Raw genomic sequence first — 17,972 nt, 5'->3', positions numbered from 1 at the left:
GCTAGATAGGGAGCAGAGGCGGGTGAAGATGAGGTCTAGTGTGTGTCCATCTTTGTGAGTGGCTGCAGAAGACCATTGAGTGAGGCCGAAGGAGGAAGTGAGAGATAGAAGTTTAGTGGCAGCTGAGAGGGAAGTGTCAATGGGGATATTGAAGTCACCCAAGATGATAGTGGGGATATCAGTGGAAAGGAAATGGAGTAGCCAGGTAGTGAAGTGGTCAAAGAAGGTGGTGGCTGGCCCTGGGGGAGGTTTATGACAGCTAGTTGGAGGTTGGAGGGGGAGTAGATGCGCACAGAGTGCACCTTGAAGGAAGGGAGGGTAACAGAGGGCGGCAGTGAGATTGGGGTGAAGGAGCAGTTATCTGACAGGAGAAAACCAACTCCTCCACCATGCTTGCAGCTGGGGCGGGGGGTGTGGGAAAGGTGGAATCCACCATATGAGAGTGCAGCAGGAGAGGCTGTGTCAGAAGGGGTGAGCCAGGTTTCGGTGATGGCGAGGAAGGAAAGTTTGGTAGTAACAAAAAGATCATGGATGTAGGAAAGCTTGTTGCAGACAGAGCGAGCGTTCCACAGAGCTTCTGTTAGTGGGACTGGGGAAGCGGGGGCTGGGTGAATGGGTATAAGGTTGGAGAGGTTACGGAAGGTTGTGATAGAGCGTGGATGGGAGGTAGAAATGACTGTGGGAATGTGGTGAGGAGGACCAGGATTTGGAGAGATATCGCTGGCAGTGAGGAGGAGCAGAGAGAGTGTTAGCAGGTGGGAGCAGGAGAGGGCATTAGGGGGTTGTCTGTGTTTGGAGACAGAGGATTGTATGTTGAGGGTCTGAGGAAGAGGCGAGATGGATTGGAAGGATTGAAGCTGATATATTATTATCTAATGTGTTTTTCTTATCTTTCAGGTTACATCAGGGGCTTATTATACAGATTGCTGTAGATAAGCCCCTGATGCCCGTGGCCGCAGCTGATAGGCAAAAAAATTGATGACAGATTCCCTTTACTCAAAAATATACCCATAAAGAGAAAAATCAGACAATCTGAAAATTTTGCAGTGGTCTTGTAATCTTTGCCAGAGCTGTATGTATATATATACACATTTCCACTTTTTTTTTGCAATTTTAATGCACTTGCATTTTTTCCCCGCTTTCCAGTGTGTTAGATAAAATGGTGTCACTGGTAAGTACAAACACAAGCCCTCATATGACTATGTTGCCCAAGAAATAAGTTATGGCTCTGCGAAGAAAGGGGCGAATCAGTGAAATGGCCATGGCGTGAAGGGGTTAAGAGCTGCTCACATGACCACCAGCACAGCAGCTCTCACGTGCTATGGGGAGCGCATGGCTGAAAAACTCGTCATGAACACTCCCGCTGACCACCAATAGACAGTCACTAGGGGCAAGAAAAAAACCAAAGCTGTGAACAGTCCCACAGACTAATAGTTGCGTTTTCTATCCATGAAACCCACAGAACACACACACATGTGAATGAGGCTCTGTTATCTGCACACGACTGTGTGAGGGTCAAGAGCGCCACTCACCTCACACTGCCGCGCATAACACAAGCTCCTCCCACACAGCTGATCACGTGAGCGTGACATCACGGAAGGGCTTTCTCCCCAAGCAGTACGAACTTGAGCCTGGTCACGTGAGCCTAATGTGAAAGGTCCTTTAGCTCTTCCAGCTACGGCACCAGCGGCGGACAGTGTCTGGTGGGGCTCCAGTCATGATGCCGACAGTGTAATTCTGTCCAGCAGAGGCCATCTTTGAGCCAGACACTGTAACTTGTAAGACCATTACCAACCCCTTTAATGACGGCCGATATTCCTTGTAATAGTGGTCCTTAAAAGGATCTTATTCCTCAGGGCCATATAAAAGTGACCTTGTGGATTAAGGCTATAGGGGCTCCTGCTTTCCCTTTAATAGGCCAAAACGTAGCAGTTGTCAGCAGTGTACGATCGCCGATACCCGGTTTTGCTGCTCTTGATTGTCTCTAGAACCAAGCAGGATTGTTTAACCCCTTACATGCTGCTGTCGGTTGCCACAGTGGCATCAAGATGGTTATAAGAGGGAGGGAGCGCCCTCTTTTAATCTTAATGCCAGTGGCAAGTAAGGGGTTAAAAAACCCAGCTCAGTTATGATACCCACCTAGTAAGGTTGCTGCAAAACCTGACTGGCTAGTGGCTAAACCTTAGGGCAGCGGTCTCAAACACGCGGCCCCTGAGGCAGGTAGAAGGGGGAGGGCACGCATTCAGGAGTGTGCGATGGCTGCTCTGTGTGCACAGGACCTGTGATGAGGTCAAAGGAGGGGGAGGAGTCAGGGGGTCACATGATCAGGGGCCTCAGTGTATGCAGGAAGCTGCTGTCCTGCTGGTTGTCATGGTGCTGGATGCTGGTAACTTTCTGTGTGGGGTCAGGAGGGGTTTACAGGGTGGATGTAGCAGAGCTGTGTGTGTATGAGGTGAACGGAGAGGCGCCGTGTATATACGAGGAGTACGGAGCGGAGCCGCGTGTGTACGAAGTGTACGGAGCGGAGCCGTGTGTGTATGAGGTGTACGGAGCGGAGCCACGCGTGTACGAGGTGTACGGAGCGGAGCTGTGTGTGTACGAGGTGTACGGAGCGGAGCTGTGTGTGTACATGTACAAACACCGAGGAGTAGGGAGCGGAGCTGTGTCTGTACGAGGTTTATGGAGCGGAGCCGTGTGTGTACGAGGTGTGCAGAGCCACATGTGTACGAGGTGTGTGGAGCGGAGCCATGCGTGTACAGAGCGGAGATGTGTGTATTTTGGCATTGGGGGGGGGGGGGCCCATTTGAAAGTTCGTACCAGGGCCCATAACCTTGTAGTTACGCCGCTGCTCATGCTAGAAGAGAGGAGGAGTGTGCCGCTCCGTAGTGGCTATGCACCTGCATGATGACATCCCTCTGGCGCTGTGTAATGACATCACGCCAGCGCGCAGAGAGCGGAGTCGTGACTTTCCCCCCATTGCTGGATTTTGCAGGTGACTGTGCGCGTACAGCGAGGTGATAGCGCCGGCTCACATGCAGAGCCGACATCCGCTGAGGTAAGCTGTACTGTACATCACGGCTGACAACCTATTTGAACGTCCACGATCGGTATTAGCACCGATCGTGGCCGTTTAACCCCTTAGATACCGCTATCAATTGTGACTGTATTAAGTTTGAAAGGAATGCGGCCAGCCAGCTTAAATTTTTTTTTATGTGCAGCCCATTTACTCTGCCGAGTTTGAGACCCCTGCCTTAGGGTGTTTCTGACTACGTGGGTCATGTTTGACTTGCTCTCCCTTTGGTTCCTTAGAAAAATAGGTATTGAGGATGGATGAAGACCGAAAACAGATGGCGGAGAGAATATTAAGCCTCACAGTAGAGATAATCTACCTGCTGACTGGAGAGGTGAGGGGTTCTGGAAATTGTCACATGTCGTGTCTTTATAAAGCATGGACATGGTGATGGGAATGTTTAATCCATGTCTCCCTCCTTGTACAGGATTACATAGTGGTGAAGAACATAACTGATGAGGGGGAAGAATGGAACAGGACCCAGGATCCCATTAGGATGTGTACACCTCACTCATTAAAATGTGAGAGAAGGGGTTATCAAGAGATCCTGAAACTGGCAAGCAAGATCACAGAGCTGTTGACTGAAGAGGTGAGCGCTGTTGGGAATACTGTATCATCAAGAGAAGTTGTGGTGTGATGACTGTAGGCAGTCCAGGGTAGATATGGGCGAACCAGAACAGTTCTACTGTTCGGGCACAGACTCCAAACACGGACTTCACCATGAAATCTGTGTTAGGCCGGGGTCACACTTGCAAGAGTGATGCAAGAAACTCGCATCAATACCCGGCACTGCCACTCGGACCGGAGTGTGCGGCTGCATGTCTTTCTGTACAGCCGCACACTCCGGTCCCGAGTGCCGGGTATTGATAAGAGAGAACACCGGGTGTTTGTCACGTTGCCATGTGCATAGCAGCTTGGCAAACACTGCTTCTGATCGGCGGTGAAATCGTCCCCGCAAGTCAGAGAGCCGTTGTTCCCACTCTGTCAAAAGACAGCGTGAGCGCTCAGCTGTGATTGGAGGTATAAAGTTTACCTCCAGTCACTGGTAACAGCGGATGGGACTACTGCTCCCATCATCCAAGACCTGCTGCCGCTAATAACAATGAGAGCAGGAGCGGCTGATGGGGGTATTCATTAGCTGGTTCCTGCGCGGTAAATAAATAATTTTTTAAAAAAAACAGTGTGGGTCCCCCTGTATTTTTGATAATCAGCCAGGCAAAACTCACAGCTGGGGCTTCAACTCTTAGCTGTCAGCTTCAACTCTCAGCTGTCAGCTTCAACATGGCTGGTTATCAAAAATAGGGGGGTCCTCACGTTTTTTTTTTTTTTTTAATTATTTAAATAAATAATTTTAAAAAACTGTGTGGGGTCCCCCCCCATTTTTGACCACCAGCCTTGCTAAAGCAGACAGCTGGGGGCTGGTATTCTCAGGCTGGTAAGGGGCCATGGATATTGCCCCCTCCCCCAGCCTGAAAATAGCAGCCCGCAGCTGCCCTGAAAAGCACTTTTCCCGGCTCTTCCCACTTGCCCTGTAGCGGTGGCAAGTGGGGTTCATATTTGTGGGGTTGATGACACCTTTGTGTTGTCAGATGACATCAAGCCCATGGCTTAGTAATGGAGAGGCATCTGAGACACCTATCCAATACTAATCCTATAGTTATATGGTAAATAAATATACAGCAAGAATAGTATTAAGTTACGTACCGGTAACGGTATTTTTCGGAAGCCCATGACAGCACCACGAGAGAGGGGATCCGCCCTTCGGGAACAGGAAACCTACAGATACAAAAGGGCGGCACCTCTCCCACGCATCAGTTGGATTACAGAGCTTGAGAGGCTACCATGGTTAGTACACCGCATATACAAAATATATACAACCTATCTATCCTATTTACAATTCTTTGTACCATCTCCCACATAAGGTAAATTCGTGAAACAATCTTCTAAAGGGGTGCACCCCTATATGTGAACAAGGGAGGGAACTCAGGGTGCTGTCATGGGCTTCCGAAAAATACCGTTACCGGTACGTAACTTAATACTTTATTCGGACTCCCATGACAGCACCACGAGAGAATTACAGAGATGTAAACTAATTTAGGGAGGGACTACAGCCTGCAGCACCCTTAGCCCGAAGGTGAGATCTGAGGAGGCACCCATGTCTAACCGATAGTGGTTAAAAAAGGTGGAAGGAGATGACCAGGTGGCCACCTTACATATCTGGTCAATTGATACCAGGGCTGTGGAGTCGGAGTCGTGGAGTCGGAGTCGGTGCTCATTTTGGTGGAGTTGGAGTCGGTATAAAATGGACCGACTCCGACTCCTAAAATATATAATAAATTGGGTACAGTAATTCAATGCAGGATGTGCTGAATATTTTTTCATAGGAGTTTGGGAAAGTTATGAAATGTCCTATAAATGGCTGTTCTATTCCTGATCTAAGGCTACATTCACACACAGCGTTTTTCCTGTGTTTTTTGAGGATACGTTTTTCAGCTGCAAAAGCTGATCATCTTTTTAAAAAACTGCATCACCTGAAAGGTTTTTGAGCTCATAGATAATGTTTTCAATAGCAAAAGCAGATTAGAAATCTGCTCTATCTATATATCCATATCTGTCTATCCATATCGTATCTGTACCAAAAAGAATGAAAACCGGGTAGTACACCAATATATATTCTGTTCTATCTAAATATCTTGATTATTGGATCATAAAAATGATTAAATGTCTGAGGTTCACATTGTACTACAATAAATTTTTCATTTAAATATAAGCAATATGTGTGGGAGTCGGAGTCGGAGTGGTGGAGTTGGAGTCGGAGTCGGTGTAAGGGAAATTGAGGAGTCGGAGTCGCAGGTTTGGCTTACCGACTCCACAGCCCTGATTGATACTCCCGCTCTCTCTGCCCAGGATGATGCCATGGCACGATTGGAATGCGCCCTCAGGTTCTGTGGAGCCGGACCGCCACCTGCTGTGTAGGCAAGAGAGATAGCCTCCCTAATCCACCTCGCTAACGTGCGCTTTGACACTCTATACCCTTTCCTGGAACCTTGGAAGGATAAAAATAATGCATTCTCCTTCCTCCAAGGATCTGTGGCTGCTAAATATTTAAGTAGGCATCTCTTAACATCTAGAGCCTGAAGTTTTCGTTCTTTAGAATTGGTTGGATTAGGGAGGAAGGAAGGCAGAACTATCTCTTGTGTCCTATGAAAATGAGATGCTACCTTGGGAAGGTATGCCGGGTCTGGCCTTAGGATTACTCTATCCTGTAAGAATTCTGTGTACGGAGGTAATCTGGAAAGTGCCTGTATGTCGCCTATTCTACGTGCCGATGTTATTGCTACCAAAAAGGCTGTCTTAAGTGATATCGTTTTTAGTGAAGCCGAATCCAGAGGCTCAAACGGTCTCTCTGTCATGGCTGTCAGGACTAAATTTAAGTCCCAAGGCATACACCTATCTTTGAGTATGGGTCTCGATCTGGTAACTGCCTTAATGAATCTTGCAACCCAATGGTTACCGGCAATGTCGCATGCAAATAGGGCCCCTAAAGCTGAAACTTGTACTTTCAGTGTACTCGTGGAAAGGCCCAACTCGAGACCCCTCTGGAGGAATTCTAGAATCTGTTTTACGGGTATTCTATCCCTGATATCAAACTCACAGGTGGACAGGAATCGCCTCCAGGTTCTAGCATATATACATGTGGTGGTTTGTTTCCTACTTTTTAGAAGTGTATCGAATAGGTTTTTTTGAGAACCCTCTATCCCTCAATAGTGTCCTCTCAAACACCATGCCGTCAAACGGAGTCCCGCTACTTGTGGGTGGTTGACTGGCCCCTGGTAGAGGAGATCTGGAAGGTTCGGCAGTACCCAAGGATCGCTTACTGACATGGTCCTCAACCATGCAAACCAGGTCCTTCTGGGCCAGAAGGGGGCAATCAATATGACTCTTGCCCCGTCTTCCCTGATCTTCCTCACTACCAGAGGTAGAAGGTTTAAAGGCGGAAAGGCATAAGCCAGCGAGAAGTCCCATTTTATTAGGAGGGCGTCCACTGCCAGTGGATTTTCCCTGGGATTTAGGGAACAGAAAGTTTTTTCCTTCCTGTTTTCCTTGGTGGCAAAGAGGTCCACCTCCGGTTGACCCTATTTGCGGACAATCTGGTTGTAGATGTGTGAGTTTAACGCCCATTCTCCCTGCCTTATGGCCCTGCGGCTTAGAATGTCTGCCTTCATGTTGTCTTTTCCGCTGATGTGGAGCGCGGTTAAAGATAGAAAATTTTTCTCTGCTATCTGAAGGAGACGTTCCGTTATCCGCATCTGGGCGTTGGAGCGGGTTCCACCTTGGTGGTTTACATAGGATACCGCTACCTGGTTGTCCGAGAGTATCCTAACATGATGGCCCTGTAGATACATAATGAGTTTCTTAATGGACAATTCAATTGCCAGCAGCTCCCTCTGGTTAGATGATATCTCAGCATCGGAGCCCCATTGCCCCTGTACCACTATTTCACCCATATGGGCCCCCCCAACCCCAAGGACTAGCGTCTGTGGTTATTACGCGGGTTATCTGTATTACCCAGGGCACCCCCGAGGCCAAATTTCCGACATCGAGCCACCACCTAAGAGATGTAATAGTTGAGGGGCTCAGCAATACTTGACCCTGCAAGGAGCCCTCTAAGGTTCTACTATTAACCAGGACGTCTTTCTGAAGGGCCCTAGTGTGGAATTGTGCCCACTTGACCGCTGGAATACATGAGGTTAGGGAGCCTAACAGGGACATGGCCTGCCTGAGGGTCATGGAGGGTCTATCGATTGCCCGAAGAACCTGCTGCTGTATCTGCTGTAATTTATCTATGGGTAACAGACACTGCTGAGTTTCTGAATTTAACAGCAAGCCTAGAAACTTCTGGACCCTTAAGGGCTGAAAACGGGATTTCTCGTAATTTATTATCCATCCGAGGTTCTCTAATCTGGACTTAGCTTTTTTAATCTGAGATAGACAATGGTCCACCGAATTTCCCACAATCAAAAAATCATCCAAGTATGGAATAATTAAGATGTCAACTTCCCATAAATGAGCCATAACTTCGGCCACTATTTTTGTAAATACCCGGGGCGCTGCTGAGAGACCAAAGGGAAGGGCTCTATATTGATAATGACGGATTATACTGTCTATTGATACCGCCACTCTCAGGAACTGCTCAAAATCTGCGTGAATGGGCACATGATAATATGCGTCTTTTAAGTCCACTACCGAAATAAAACACCCTTCAAACAGTATCTTTATTGTCGAACTAATGGACTCCATTTTAAAGGTGCGTTTAACCAAAAACTCATTAAGGAAACGTAAATTGATAATCGTTCTGAATGTTTTATCCGGCTTTTGGATTAGGAATAAGGGAGAGTAGAACCCTCTTCCTCTCTCAGACTCTGGAACCTCTATCAGGACGTTTTTTAGACACAGGCTCACGACCTCTGCTTCTAAAGCCGCCTGCTCGAAGGGTGAAGACCTTAAGGGTGTAGGTTTAAAGGTATCCCGTGGGACCTGAGTGAACTCCAACCTGAGTCCGGTGGATATCACATTCCGCACCCAGTCACTATTGGTGATCTGCAGCCATGCTGGGAGGAAGGATGACAGTCTACCCCCCACGGGAATTGCTAGTCATTGATTTTTTCTTTTACGCTCTCTCGACGAGCGTCTGAACATGAAGCTCGTACCTCTTCTCCTTCTATCCTCCCATCTGGGACGGTCTCTATTAGGTGACGGGTTACGCCTTCTCCCTTGACCGAATCTCCTTCTATTAAACGGACGTCGGTAAGATGCGGACCAAAGATTTGGGAATTTCTTTTTATCATCCCCGGCCTTCTCCAGTAGCTCGTCCAGGACTGCTCCGAATAAATATTCCCCCTCACACGGGATAGTGCAGAGTTTCGCCCTGGACTGAATATCTCCCGGCCAGCACTTCAGCCACAGGGCTTTCCGAGCCGCATTAGAGAGTCCTGCTGCCCTGGCGGCCATTCTGACTGCATCAGCTGAGGCATCCGCTAGGAAGGCTGCGCCATCCTGGATTATTGGAAGGGCCCCAAGGATTGCCTGTCTAGATGTTCCTTGTTTTAACTGTGACTCTAACTGGTCCAACCAGACCATCATGGACCTGGCCGTGCAAGTCGATGCTACTGCTGGTCTTAAGGAACCGGCTGCCATTTCCCAGGTATTTTTAAGGAAGGTGTCTGCCTTCCTGTCAAGAGGATCTTTAAGGGACCACATGTCCTCAAAGGGTAGCGAGGATTTTTTCGATGCTTTCGCTATAGCTGCATCTAACTTGGGGGCCTTGTCCCAAGTATTCATTGCTGTATCGTCAAAGGATATCTCCGCTTGAGGGCTGGTGGTAGCGACCCTTTTTTATCTGGCTTTTTCCACTCTCTGCGGATGAGATCCTGGATCTTTTCGTTTAGTGGGAAGACCCTACGCTTCCTCTGCTCCAGCCCCCCGAACATCACATCCTGCATGGATAATTGAGGCTTCGGTTCCTCCACCTCCATTGTTCCTCTGACCGCTTTTACCAATTTGTCTACACGGTCGAGCGGCAGGCAAAACCGACCAGAGTCCTCGTCTTCTGAGGAGGACGAGGGAGATGAAATGTGGGAGCCCTTACTTCTCCTCCACTCTGTTGAGGAATCCGACTCCACCGGGTCCTCACCTCTCACACTCTCTGGTTGGGACAGGGATTTTAGGGTTTCCTTCATCTCTGCCCTTACTATATCCCTTAAACACGCCGCTACTGCAGGCGACTCCTCCGCCACTGTCTGCTGGATACAGGGGGGACATAACTTTTTGGGGCATGTATCTGGTAACGGGCATGCACAGAGTGCGCATTCCCTGTGTCTGGTTTTACTCGTAGCTTTCTTCCCCTAGAATAAAACACAGAAGGAGGCCCTGTCACTGAGTGAACATTCACGAAGATCACTTACCAGTGCCACAATCAAGTACCGGAGAATGAGGGGGATTTTTCTCAGTCGATGCTCCTGTCCGCCTAGCGGAGCTCTTATGACTGGACTGGTCACTTCGTCCCGGATGCTCCTTACTGTCACGGGCCTCTTTCTTCTTCTGTTTGACCTGCCTAAGGTCATCCAGGGGCGGCAGTGAAGATTGTCGCTGTTGCCGCCGCTGCTGCTGCTTTTGCTGCTGCAGCTGCTGCTGCTCCTGATCGCTCTCCATTACTGCTTGCAATAATGTGGCCAAGGCAAGGCACCCATCTAGGGTCCTGCCTATATACCCCTCCTCCGGACAGCAGCTATCTCCTGCCGCGCCCCCCCTTCTACTAGGGCTCCTCCCCCCCAGCTGGCGCCGCTTCTGGCAGGGGAACCGGCGCCTACCGGCGTCCTCCCGATGGGTGCCGCCATCTTGGATTCCGGCGCCTGCGCAGTGCGCCGCCGACCCGGAAGCGCCCCGAGGCTCCGCCCCCTGACATCACCGCGACTCCCGGCGTAACCGGAAGTCACGCGGAACGCCCGGACCCTGCACTATGGAGCGCTCCCCCCCCCCCCCCCGACCACCGCTGGGAGTCCCCGGGGGGCATACTCACCGGCGCGGTCTGCTTATGGAGACGGACCTCCTCCGGACGCCGCTCCCTGCTGTCTACGCCACTGCTGTGCCACCCATCCTGGGCCACCGTTGCGTCTTCCAGGAGCTCCGCACCAGGCCGAGGTAGGAGACCCCCCCGCTACCTGAACCAGCCGGCCGGCCTGGGATCCGGTCATCTGCAGGATCCCGTCCCCTCAGGAACAGGAAACCAACTGATGCGTGGGAGAGGTGCCGCCCTTTTGTATCTGTAGGTTTCCTGTTCCCGAAGGGCGGATCCCCTCTCTCGTGGTGCTGTCATGGGAGTCCGAATAAAAAGGCCTTTATTAGAAATAAAACGAAAAACAGTTTTTTTATTTTAAAATAACAAACAGTTATACTCACCAAATGCCTATTCCACTGAAGCCCTTGTTCTCCTGTAATAAAACTAAATAAAACAACAATCTCTCTCACCTCTCCGTCGTTCTGTCCTACGCCATAGTCCATATCTGGGGGCAACCTCAGTGACCAGCAGTGGCGTCATCAAGGTTACCTCTGGTCTCTGAGGCTGCATTCCCTGCCGTAGTAAAATGACCTGACCTTGGTGATATGCCCTCTAATACCGCTATTTTGGTTGCATTTTTGGCTTTGTTTAGTATGCGCCTTTTGTACAGCAATGAAGGCTTTTGTGAGCTAAATAAAGATATATAAAAAAATAAATGTGATATAATTTCTTGGTTCAACACCACCTTTTTCATTCTGATGCAATAGCATCAGAGTAATGGGATTAGGATTTGGTGTCAGCAGCTGTCATTGACACCAAGCCCTAAGATAGTAATGAAAAGGTGTCAGTCCGACACCCTCATTACTAAGTCGGTAAGTAAACACAAGCATATTGTCACCAGCCTATGTAGAATCATTAACAGAATGAATCTACATACTCTGTAACCAAACAGCAACTCTTAATTTAAAGAAAAAAAATGAAAAAAATTTTTAAAAAAAACTGCGTGGGCTCCTGCATAATTTTCATAAACAGCAGAGTAAAAGTCAACGGCTGAGGGCTGATGTTAATATTCTGGGAAGGAGCCAATAGCCATAAAGTTTCCCAGACTATTAATATCAGATCATTGCTGTTTGCTTAGCCTTTACTGGATAGTTTACAGGGGGACCACAGACAAAAATTGACATAGGGTCTCCATATAAAATCTAACCATCAAAGGCTAGGCAGACAGCTGCTAGCTGATATTAATAGCCTAGGAAGGAGCCATGGATATTGCACCCCCAGGATAAAAACATCAGCTCTCAGGCACAAATATGGCGCTTTGCCTCGCTCTTCCCACTTGCCCTGTAGCGGTGGCAACTGGGGGTGATGGTTGGGGGGGTTGATGTCACCTTTGTATTATCAGGTGACATCAACCCCACAGGTTAGTAATGGAGAGGTGTCAATAAGACGCCCCATTACTAATCCCACTGTGATATTATAAAAACACATACCCAGAATAAAGTCCTTGATTTGAAATAAAGACAAGACTCCTTTATTGAGTCTAAATTAAACTATGTTCACAAACGCCTAATCCACTTACGCCAACATCTCCTGCAACAAAAATACAATATTCCTCACCTGTTCGCTGAGAAGATAAATCATGTCCCACAACGATCCTGTTGAGTTTGATAGCAGTCACACACACCTCACTGAAATGTATCTGTTCTGAGTAGCACATGTCTAGAATACTCCTTGCAGATGAAGTGAAATGTCTCCAACCTGAAATCTCATTGCTTAGAGACCTCACCTCATATCTAATTAATCCAGCCATAGCAATGTTTTGTTGTACCTCATTAACCGTTTCCCAACCTGATATTTATCTCAGTTACTTTAGTGCTCACATTTTTGCTTCTGTAATATTCTATATAAATTCAGCACACTTTTTGCTCATATCATATATATTTATAGCAGAATTAGGCGCCTCATTCACACATCAATTTTTCACTTACAAGCTCTATCCATGTTTTTCACAGATAGCACACATACTTATAACAGACTATGGGGCTGTTTACATGTCAGAGGAGTTTTTGATGTCCGTGCAATCTGTGCAAAATTGCAGTGACATGTCCGATCAACCTCGGCAATGAAAGTCTAAGAATCGGTAAAAAACAAAAAAGCGGACAGTACTTGGATGCCATCTGGAAATCATGACATAATTGCAGACAGCACCAAACAAACATCAGTGAAAGTAGAATTATGTTTCAGAAAGCAGTAAATGATGGGCTGTAATCTCACCTATGGTGATACTACTGAAGCTGGGATGGCTCAGACACTCTAGGGTTGACCATTTTCCCTTCTAAGTTTGTATCTTTGTGTTGCTCAGGTTCCTATACGGTGTCAAGATGTCACTGTCTATTTCTCCATGGAGGAGTGGGAATACATCGATGGACACAAGGATCAGTATACAACCATAATGGAGAATCATCAGCTGTTTACATTATCGGGTAAGAGAAACCTTCTGTGTAGAGATGAGCGCATCTGTTTGAAGAGAAGTTAATTCATCTGATTTTTTTAACCCCTTCACGACTTGCGCCGTATATGTACTGCGCATGTCATGTCTCTCCCTTTGATGTGGGCTCAGGCTTTGAACACCAGCCACTCTAGCCACCTCCACAGAGACTCTCTCCTGGTTCTCATTTTCTCTGAATTAACGATTGCATTGTCACCCTTTTTCACAATACAGATAACCTTGATAAAGGCTGTGATTTGGCCGAAACGTTGGTTCTGTTATACATTGAACATTTAAAATTTTCGCTTTGTAAGTCTATCTTAGTCTGTGCTACAGGTTTTCTATTTGTTGACTTTACTACTTTTTCCTGTGAGCTCTATTTTTTAAAGCAATTCCCTTTACTGTGTTGCTACACACGTGGTCAAAATTGTTGGTACCCCTTGTTTAATGACAGAAAAACCCATAATGGTGACAGAAATAAATTGAATCTGACAAAAGTAATAATAAATAAAAAATCTATGAGAATGAACAAATGAAAGTCAGACATTGCTTTTTTTTTTTTTTTTTTTAAAACCAGCTTTTTATTGATTTACTTACATAAAATATACAAATTATAGAATAAAAAGGATAAGTATTAGCATACAAAAATATATCAAACGTCGTAATAGTTATTATGGAATCTCAATGCATTCACATAATCCTTCCAATTTGCCTTTTTCACCTCCTCCTCCTTATATATTCTTCCTTCCTGTTTTCCTTCTCCCATACTTCAACAGTTTGTCTTAAATCCAAACTTGCTTAACAACCCTATCCCTTCCCCCCTCCCCCCTTCCCTCCCACTCCCCATGCGACTCGACCTCGGAACCTCTCCCTATATTTTCAGCTTACCTAGTGATCCTAACAGATCTTCCTTCATATACCATTCAGTAGATACAAATGTTAACATTATTTGCCTTATTTCTTCTGAGCATATACCACTTATGAACTTTCTCCATTTACTGAAAAAAATTGCTGTCGATCCTTCCTTGCTCCTCCACCACCACTTTCTCCAGCATTAGCGTTTTTTTCAGCTGGCTTATCACCACTTCTCTCGAGGGAATTTCTCTCACCAACCATTTCTGGAGAATTGACCTTTTACTTATCATGACTATATCGTGGAAGAGAGATGGTATTGTACCCCCTCCTTTATCCCCTCCCTCCTGATGATGATAATGGAATAGCCAAGCCATTGGTTCCAGCTCCAAGTTTCTATTCCAGATTGTTCGAACCAATCCCTGAACTTGCTCCCAAAATCCCTCAATTTTTCCGCACTGCCAAATCCCATGGTATAGGTCCGTTCTTTCCGTACCACATTTCGGACATTTCACCAGTTTATCTTGTTGTCTAATATTCCAAAAAATTGAAACCATATATGGCCCTATGTAGAAGTCTGTATTGAGTGTCTCTCCAGATTTTGTTTACTATCTTCTTCCTCATCTCCATCCACCCTTTCAAGATTTTTTCTTCCCCTTCTTGGTCTCCCAACTGCTTTGCCCATCCCTCTAAAATTTTCCCTGGTATGATGGGAACTAATGCTTCTCGCAAGTCCCTATAGAGACCCGAAATGGTAATCTCATGAATGACCTTTAATAAAATCGTGTCCAAGTGGTTTACCTCATATTCATTGTTTACGTTGAGTAACTTCCTCATTATCCCTTGCTTTATCTGTTGATACTGGAGAGTCTGGAATGGGCGCAAGTCATATTTCTCTCTTATTTCCCCACACGTCATCCATCTCTGCTCTGTATCATGCATCAAGTCCCTTAAAGTCCTTATCCCCTTCTCCCTCCACTCTCTAAACAGGTCATTTTCCCTCCCCTGTGGGAAATCAGGGCTTGCCCAGATGGTAATGAATTTTGAAATATTCCATGCTAGCCCAAACTTTTTTCCAACCGCCTTCCAGGTCATTACTGTGTCCCTACATATCAATGAGTGTTTAATATTGGGTGGTAAATTTGGTATGGATGTATGCAATATTGATCTCCGGTCCCATGGCTTACAGAATTCGGCTTCTAAAGTCCAGTCAGAGTGTCTACTTGTTTGTCTAATCCAGTCAACTGCATGTCTCAAAATGCAAGCCAGGTTATAGCCTCTAATATTTGGTAGTTCGATCCCCCCCTCTCCGTTGGCAGCAATACCTTATTAGCGCTAATCCTTGGTCTCTTCCCCTTCCACAAAAAGTGAGAGAATGCCTTTGTCAATCTTTTTCCGTCTGTATGTTTGAGAAGTAATGGGATTGTCTGCATGGGGTAAAGGAGCCTAGAGAAGCTCATCATTTTTATCAGATGATTTCTTCCCAGAAGGGTCAGCGGAAGATTAGCCCATCCCTGCAGTTCTTTCTCTATACGTTCGATTAGTGGGGAATAATTTAAGGAATATAAAGCTTTTGGATCCCTCCCCACCAGCACTCCCAAGTACTTAATTGTGTTTCTGGCAATAGGAATGTCACATATTGAGCCTCTCTCTCCGCTCTTTTTTCTCCCAAAAAAGAGTACCGTATATACTCGAGTATAAGCCGACCCGAGTATAAGCCGACACCCCTAATTTTGCCACAAAAAACTGGGAAAACTTATTGACTCGTGTATAAGCCGAGGGTGCACAGTGAGTGGCCTCAGTTATCTGCAGTGTGTGGCCCCAGTTATCATGCACAGTGACTGGCCCCAGTTATCATGCACAGTGAGTGGCCCCAGTTATGTGCACAGTGAGTGGCCCCAGTTATCATGCACAGTGAGTGGCCCCAGTTATCCACAGTGAGTGGCCCCAGTTATTTGCACAGTGAGTGGCCCCAGTTATTTGCACAGTGAGTGGCCCCAGTTATTTGCACAGTGAGTGGCCCCAGTTATTTGCACAGTGAGTGGCCCCAGTTATTTGCACAGTGAGTGGCCCCAGTTATTTGCACAGTGAGTGGCCCCAGTTACGATGCACAGTGAGTGGCCCCAGTTACGATGCACAGTGAGTGGCCCCAGCTTTGCTGCACAGTGAGTGGCCCCCAGCTTTGCTGCACAGTGAGTGGCCCCAGTTATTTGCACAGTGAGTGGCCCCAGTTATCTGCACAGGGAGTGGCCCAAGCTTTGCTGCACAGTGAGTGGACCCAGCTTTGCTGCACAGTGAGTGGCCCCAGTTATTTGCACAGTATGTGGCCCCAGTTATGCTGCACAGTGAGTGGCCCCAGTTATTTGCACAGTGAGTGGCCCCAGTTATTTGCACAGTGAGTGGCCCCAGTTATGATGCACAGTGTGTGGCCCCATCATGCTGCTGCTGCCGCTGCCTCCCTTACAAAAAACAAAACAAAAACCTGTATGCTCACCTCAGTCGCTGCCCCCTGCTCATCAGCGTTGCGCTCTGCAGTGACTGTGCAGGCAGAGAGCGATAGCGCTCTCTGACCTGAATGTCACTGCAGAGGACGCAAGACAGCAGAGCGCAGGGACAGGTGAATATGCCTCCCAACCCCTCCTTCATACTCACCGGGTCCTGGAGCTTGTCTCTGCAGCTCCCCTGCTTGTCCCATGTTGTCGGCGCTGCTCTCTTCCTGGTTCAGCGGTCACGTGGCACCCGCTCATTAAATATGTGCATATTTAATGAGCGGGTTCCATTTGACAGCTGAAGCAGGAAGAGAGCAGCGCTGACAACATGTAACAAGCAGGGGAGCTGCAGAGAAGGGTGAGTATGATCTGACACCCCCGCTCCCCCTCCCCCACCAATCCCCCCGGTATATGACTCGTGTATAAGCCGAGAGGGGGACTTTCAGCCCAAAAAAATGGGCTGAAAATCTCAGCTTATACACGAGTATATACGGTATTTCACATTTATTTTTGTTAAGTCTGAATCCTGCCAGTTTCCCAAACCCCTTAATTTGTGCTATGACTTCACTCAGTTGTGTTTTGGGCCTATTCATAAACAGGACAATATCATCAGCAAACAATGCCGAACACAGTGCTCTGCCCCCACCTTGATCCCTTCAAACCATCTTCCACCATTCAAATGTCTAGTCAATGGTTCGATAGCTAAATTGAATAACAAAGGTGACATCGGGCAACCCTGCCTGGTTCCCTTTAACAAAGGAAACGTTCTTGATAAGAATCCCGGGGTGTTCACCCTAGCTTGAGGATTCACGTACAGCACCTGCACAAAATTTCTAAAGGCGCCATGCAAACCCAGATGATTTAATACCTGTTCCAGCCATGACCACCTCGCATTGTCAAATGCTTTTTCCGCATCCAAGGTGATCAAGGCTGGAGTTTCTCCCCCTCTCCGCTTAGCTATGTCAACTGCCAACATTACTTTCCTGATGTTCGTCACTGCTGAGCGCCCCTTGACAAATCCCGCCTGGGGGAGATCTATAATCTCTGGCAATATCGATGCCAATCTATTAGCCATGAACTTTGCCAAAACTTTCAGATCCTGGTTGATTAACGAGATAGGCCTATAACTACTTGGGTCCTCTAGGTCCTTTCCTGCTTTAGGGATGAGCTTTATGTATGCTGTGTTAAGGGTAGCCGATACTCGCTCTCCCCCTAATATCTAATTAAATAACTCCTTCAATACAGGTGAAATTTGATCCTTTAAAATCTTGAAGAAACTGCCATTGAACCTGTCTGGTCCCGGGGCTTTCGTTGAACTCATCTTTCCTATGACTTCCCCTATTTCTTCCTCCGTCATCTCCTTATTCAATATCTGTAGATGCTCCTCCGTAAACCTAGTCATTTGCGTTCCCCTTAACCATTCCTCTCCTTCCCCCCTCCTCACTAACCCCTCCTCTTTGTATAGATCTGCATAGAAGTCTCCCAGGATATCATTTATTTCCTTCGGATCTGTTG

The 17,972-nt window shown here is 47.2% G+C and overlaps 1 protein-coding gene across 7 annotated transcripts in view; it reads left to right on the top strand.

Moving 5' to 3' along the window:
* Window positions 1-725: 725 nt before the first annotated feature.
* LOC141048588 (uncharacterized) overlaps window positions 726-17,972 on the top strand; it is a 29,020-nt gene continuing 11,773 nt past the window's right edge. Inside the window, exons 1-5 of one of the 7 annotated variants that reach the window (XM_073544314.1) lie at window positions 2,258-2,386; window positions 2,993-3,055; window positions 3,310-3,404; window positions 3,498-3,659; window positions 12,991-13,111. In XM_073544314.1, coding sequence (XP_073400415.1) covers window positions 3,327-3,404; window positions 3,498-3,659; window positions 12,991-13,111 — 361 coding nt within the window. In that variant the 5' untranslated portion in view covers window positions 2,258-2,386; window positions 2,993-3,055; window positions 3,310-3,326. Of the gene's footprint in view, window positions 756-1,584; window positions 1,779-2,257; window positions 2,387-2,992; window positions 3,056-3,309; window positions 3,405-3,497; window positions 3,660-12,990; window positions 13,112-17,972 lie in introns of those variants that run through there. The other 6 variants (XM_073544319.1, XM_073544318.1, XM_073544317.1 and 3 more) reach the window with 6 other exon arrangements.

Source organism: Dendrobates tinctorius, unplaced genomic scaffold (genome assembly GCF_039654945.1).
Source record: "Dendrobates tinctorius isolate UK_male_01 unplaced genomic scaffold, ASM3965494v1 ptg000137l, whole genome shotgun sequence".
Classification (NCBI taxonomy): Eukaryota; Metazoa; Chordata; class Amphibia; order Anura; family Dendrobatidae; genus Dendrobates; species Dendrobates tinctorius.
The sequence above is the reverse complement of the archived record's forward strand: the minus strand, read 5'-3'. Positions and strand labels throughout refer to the sequence as shown.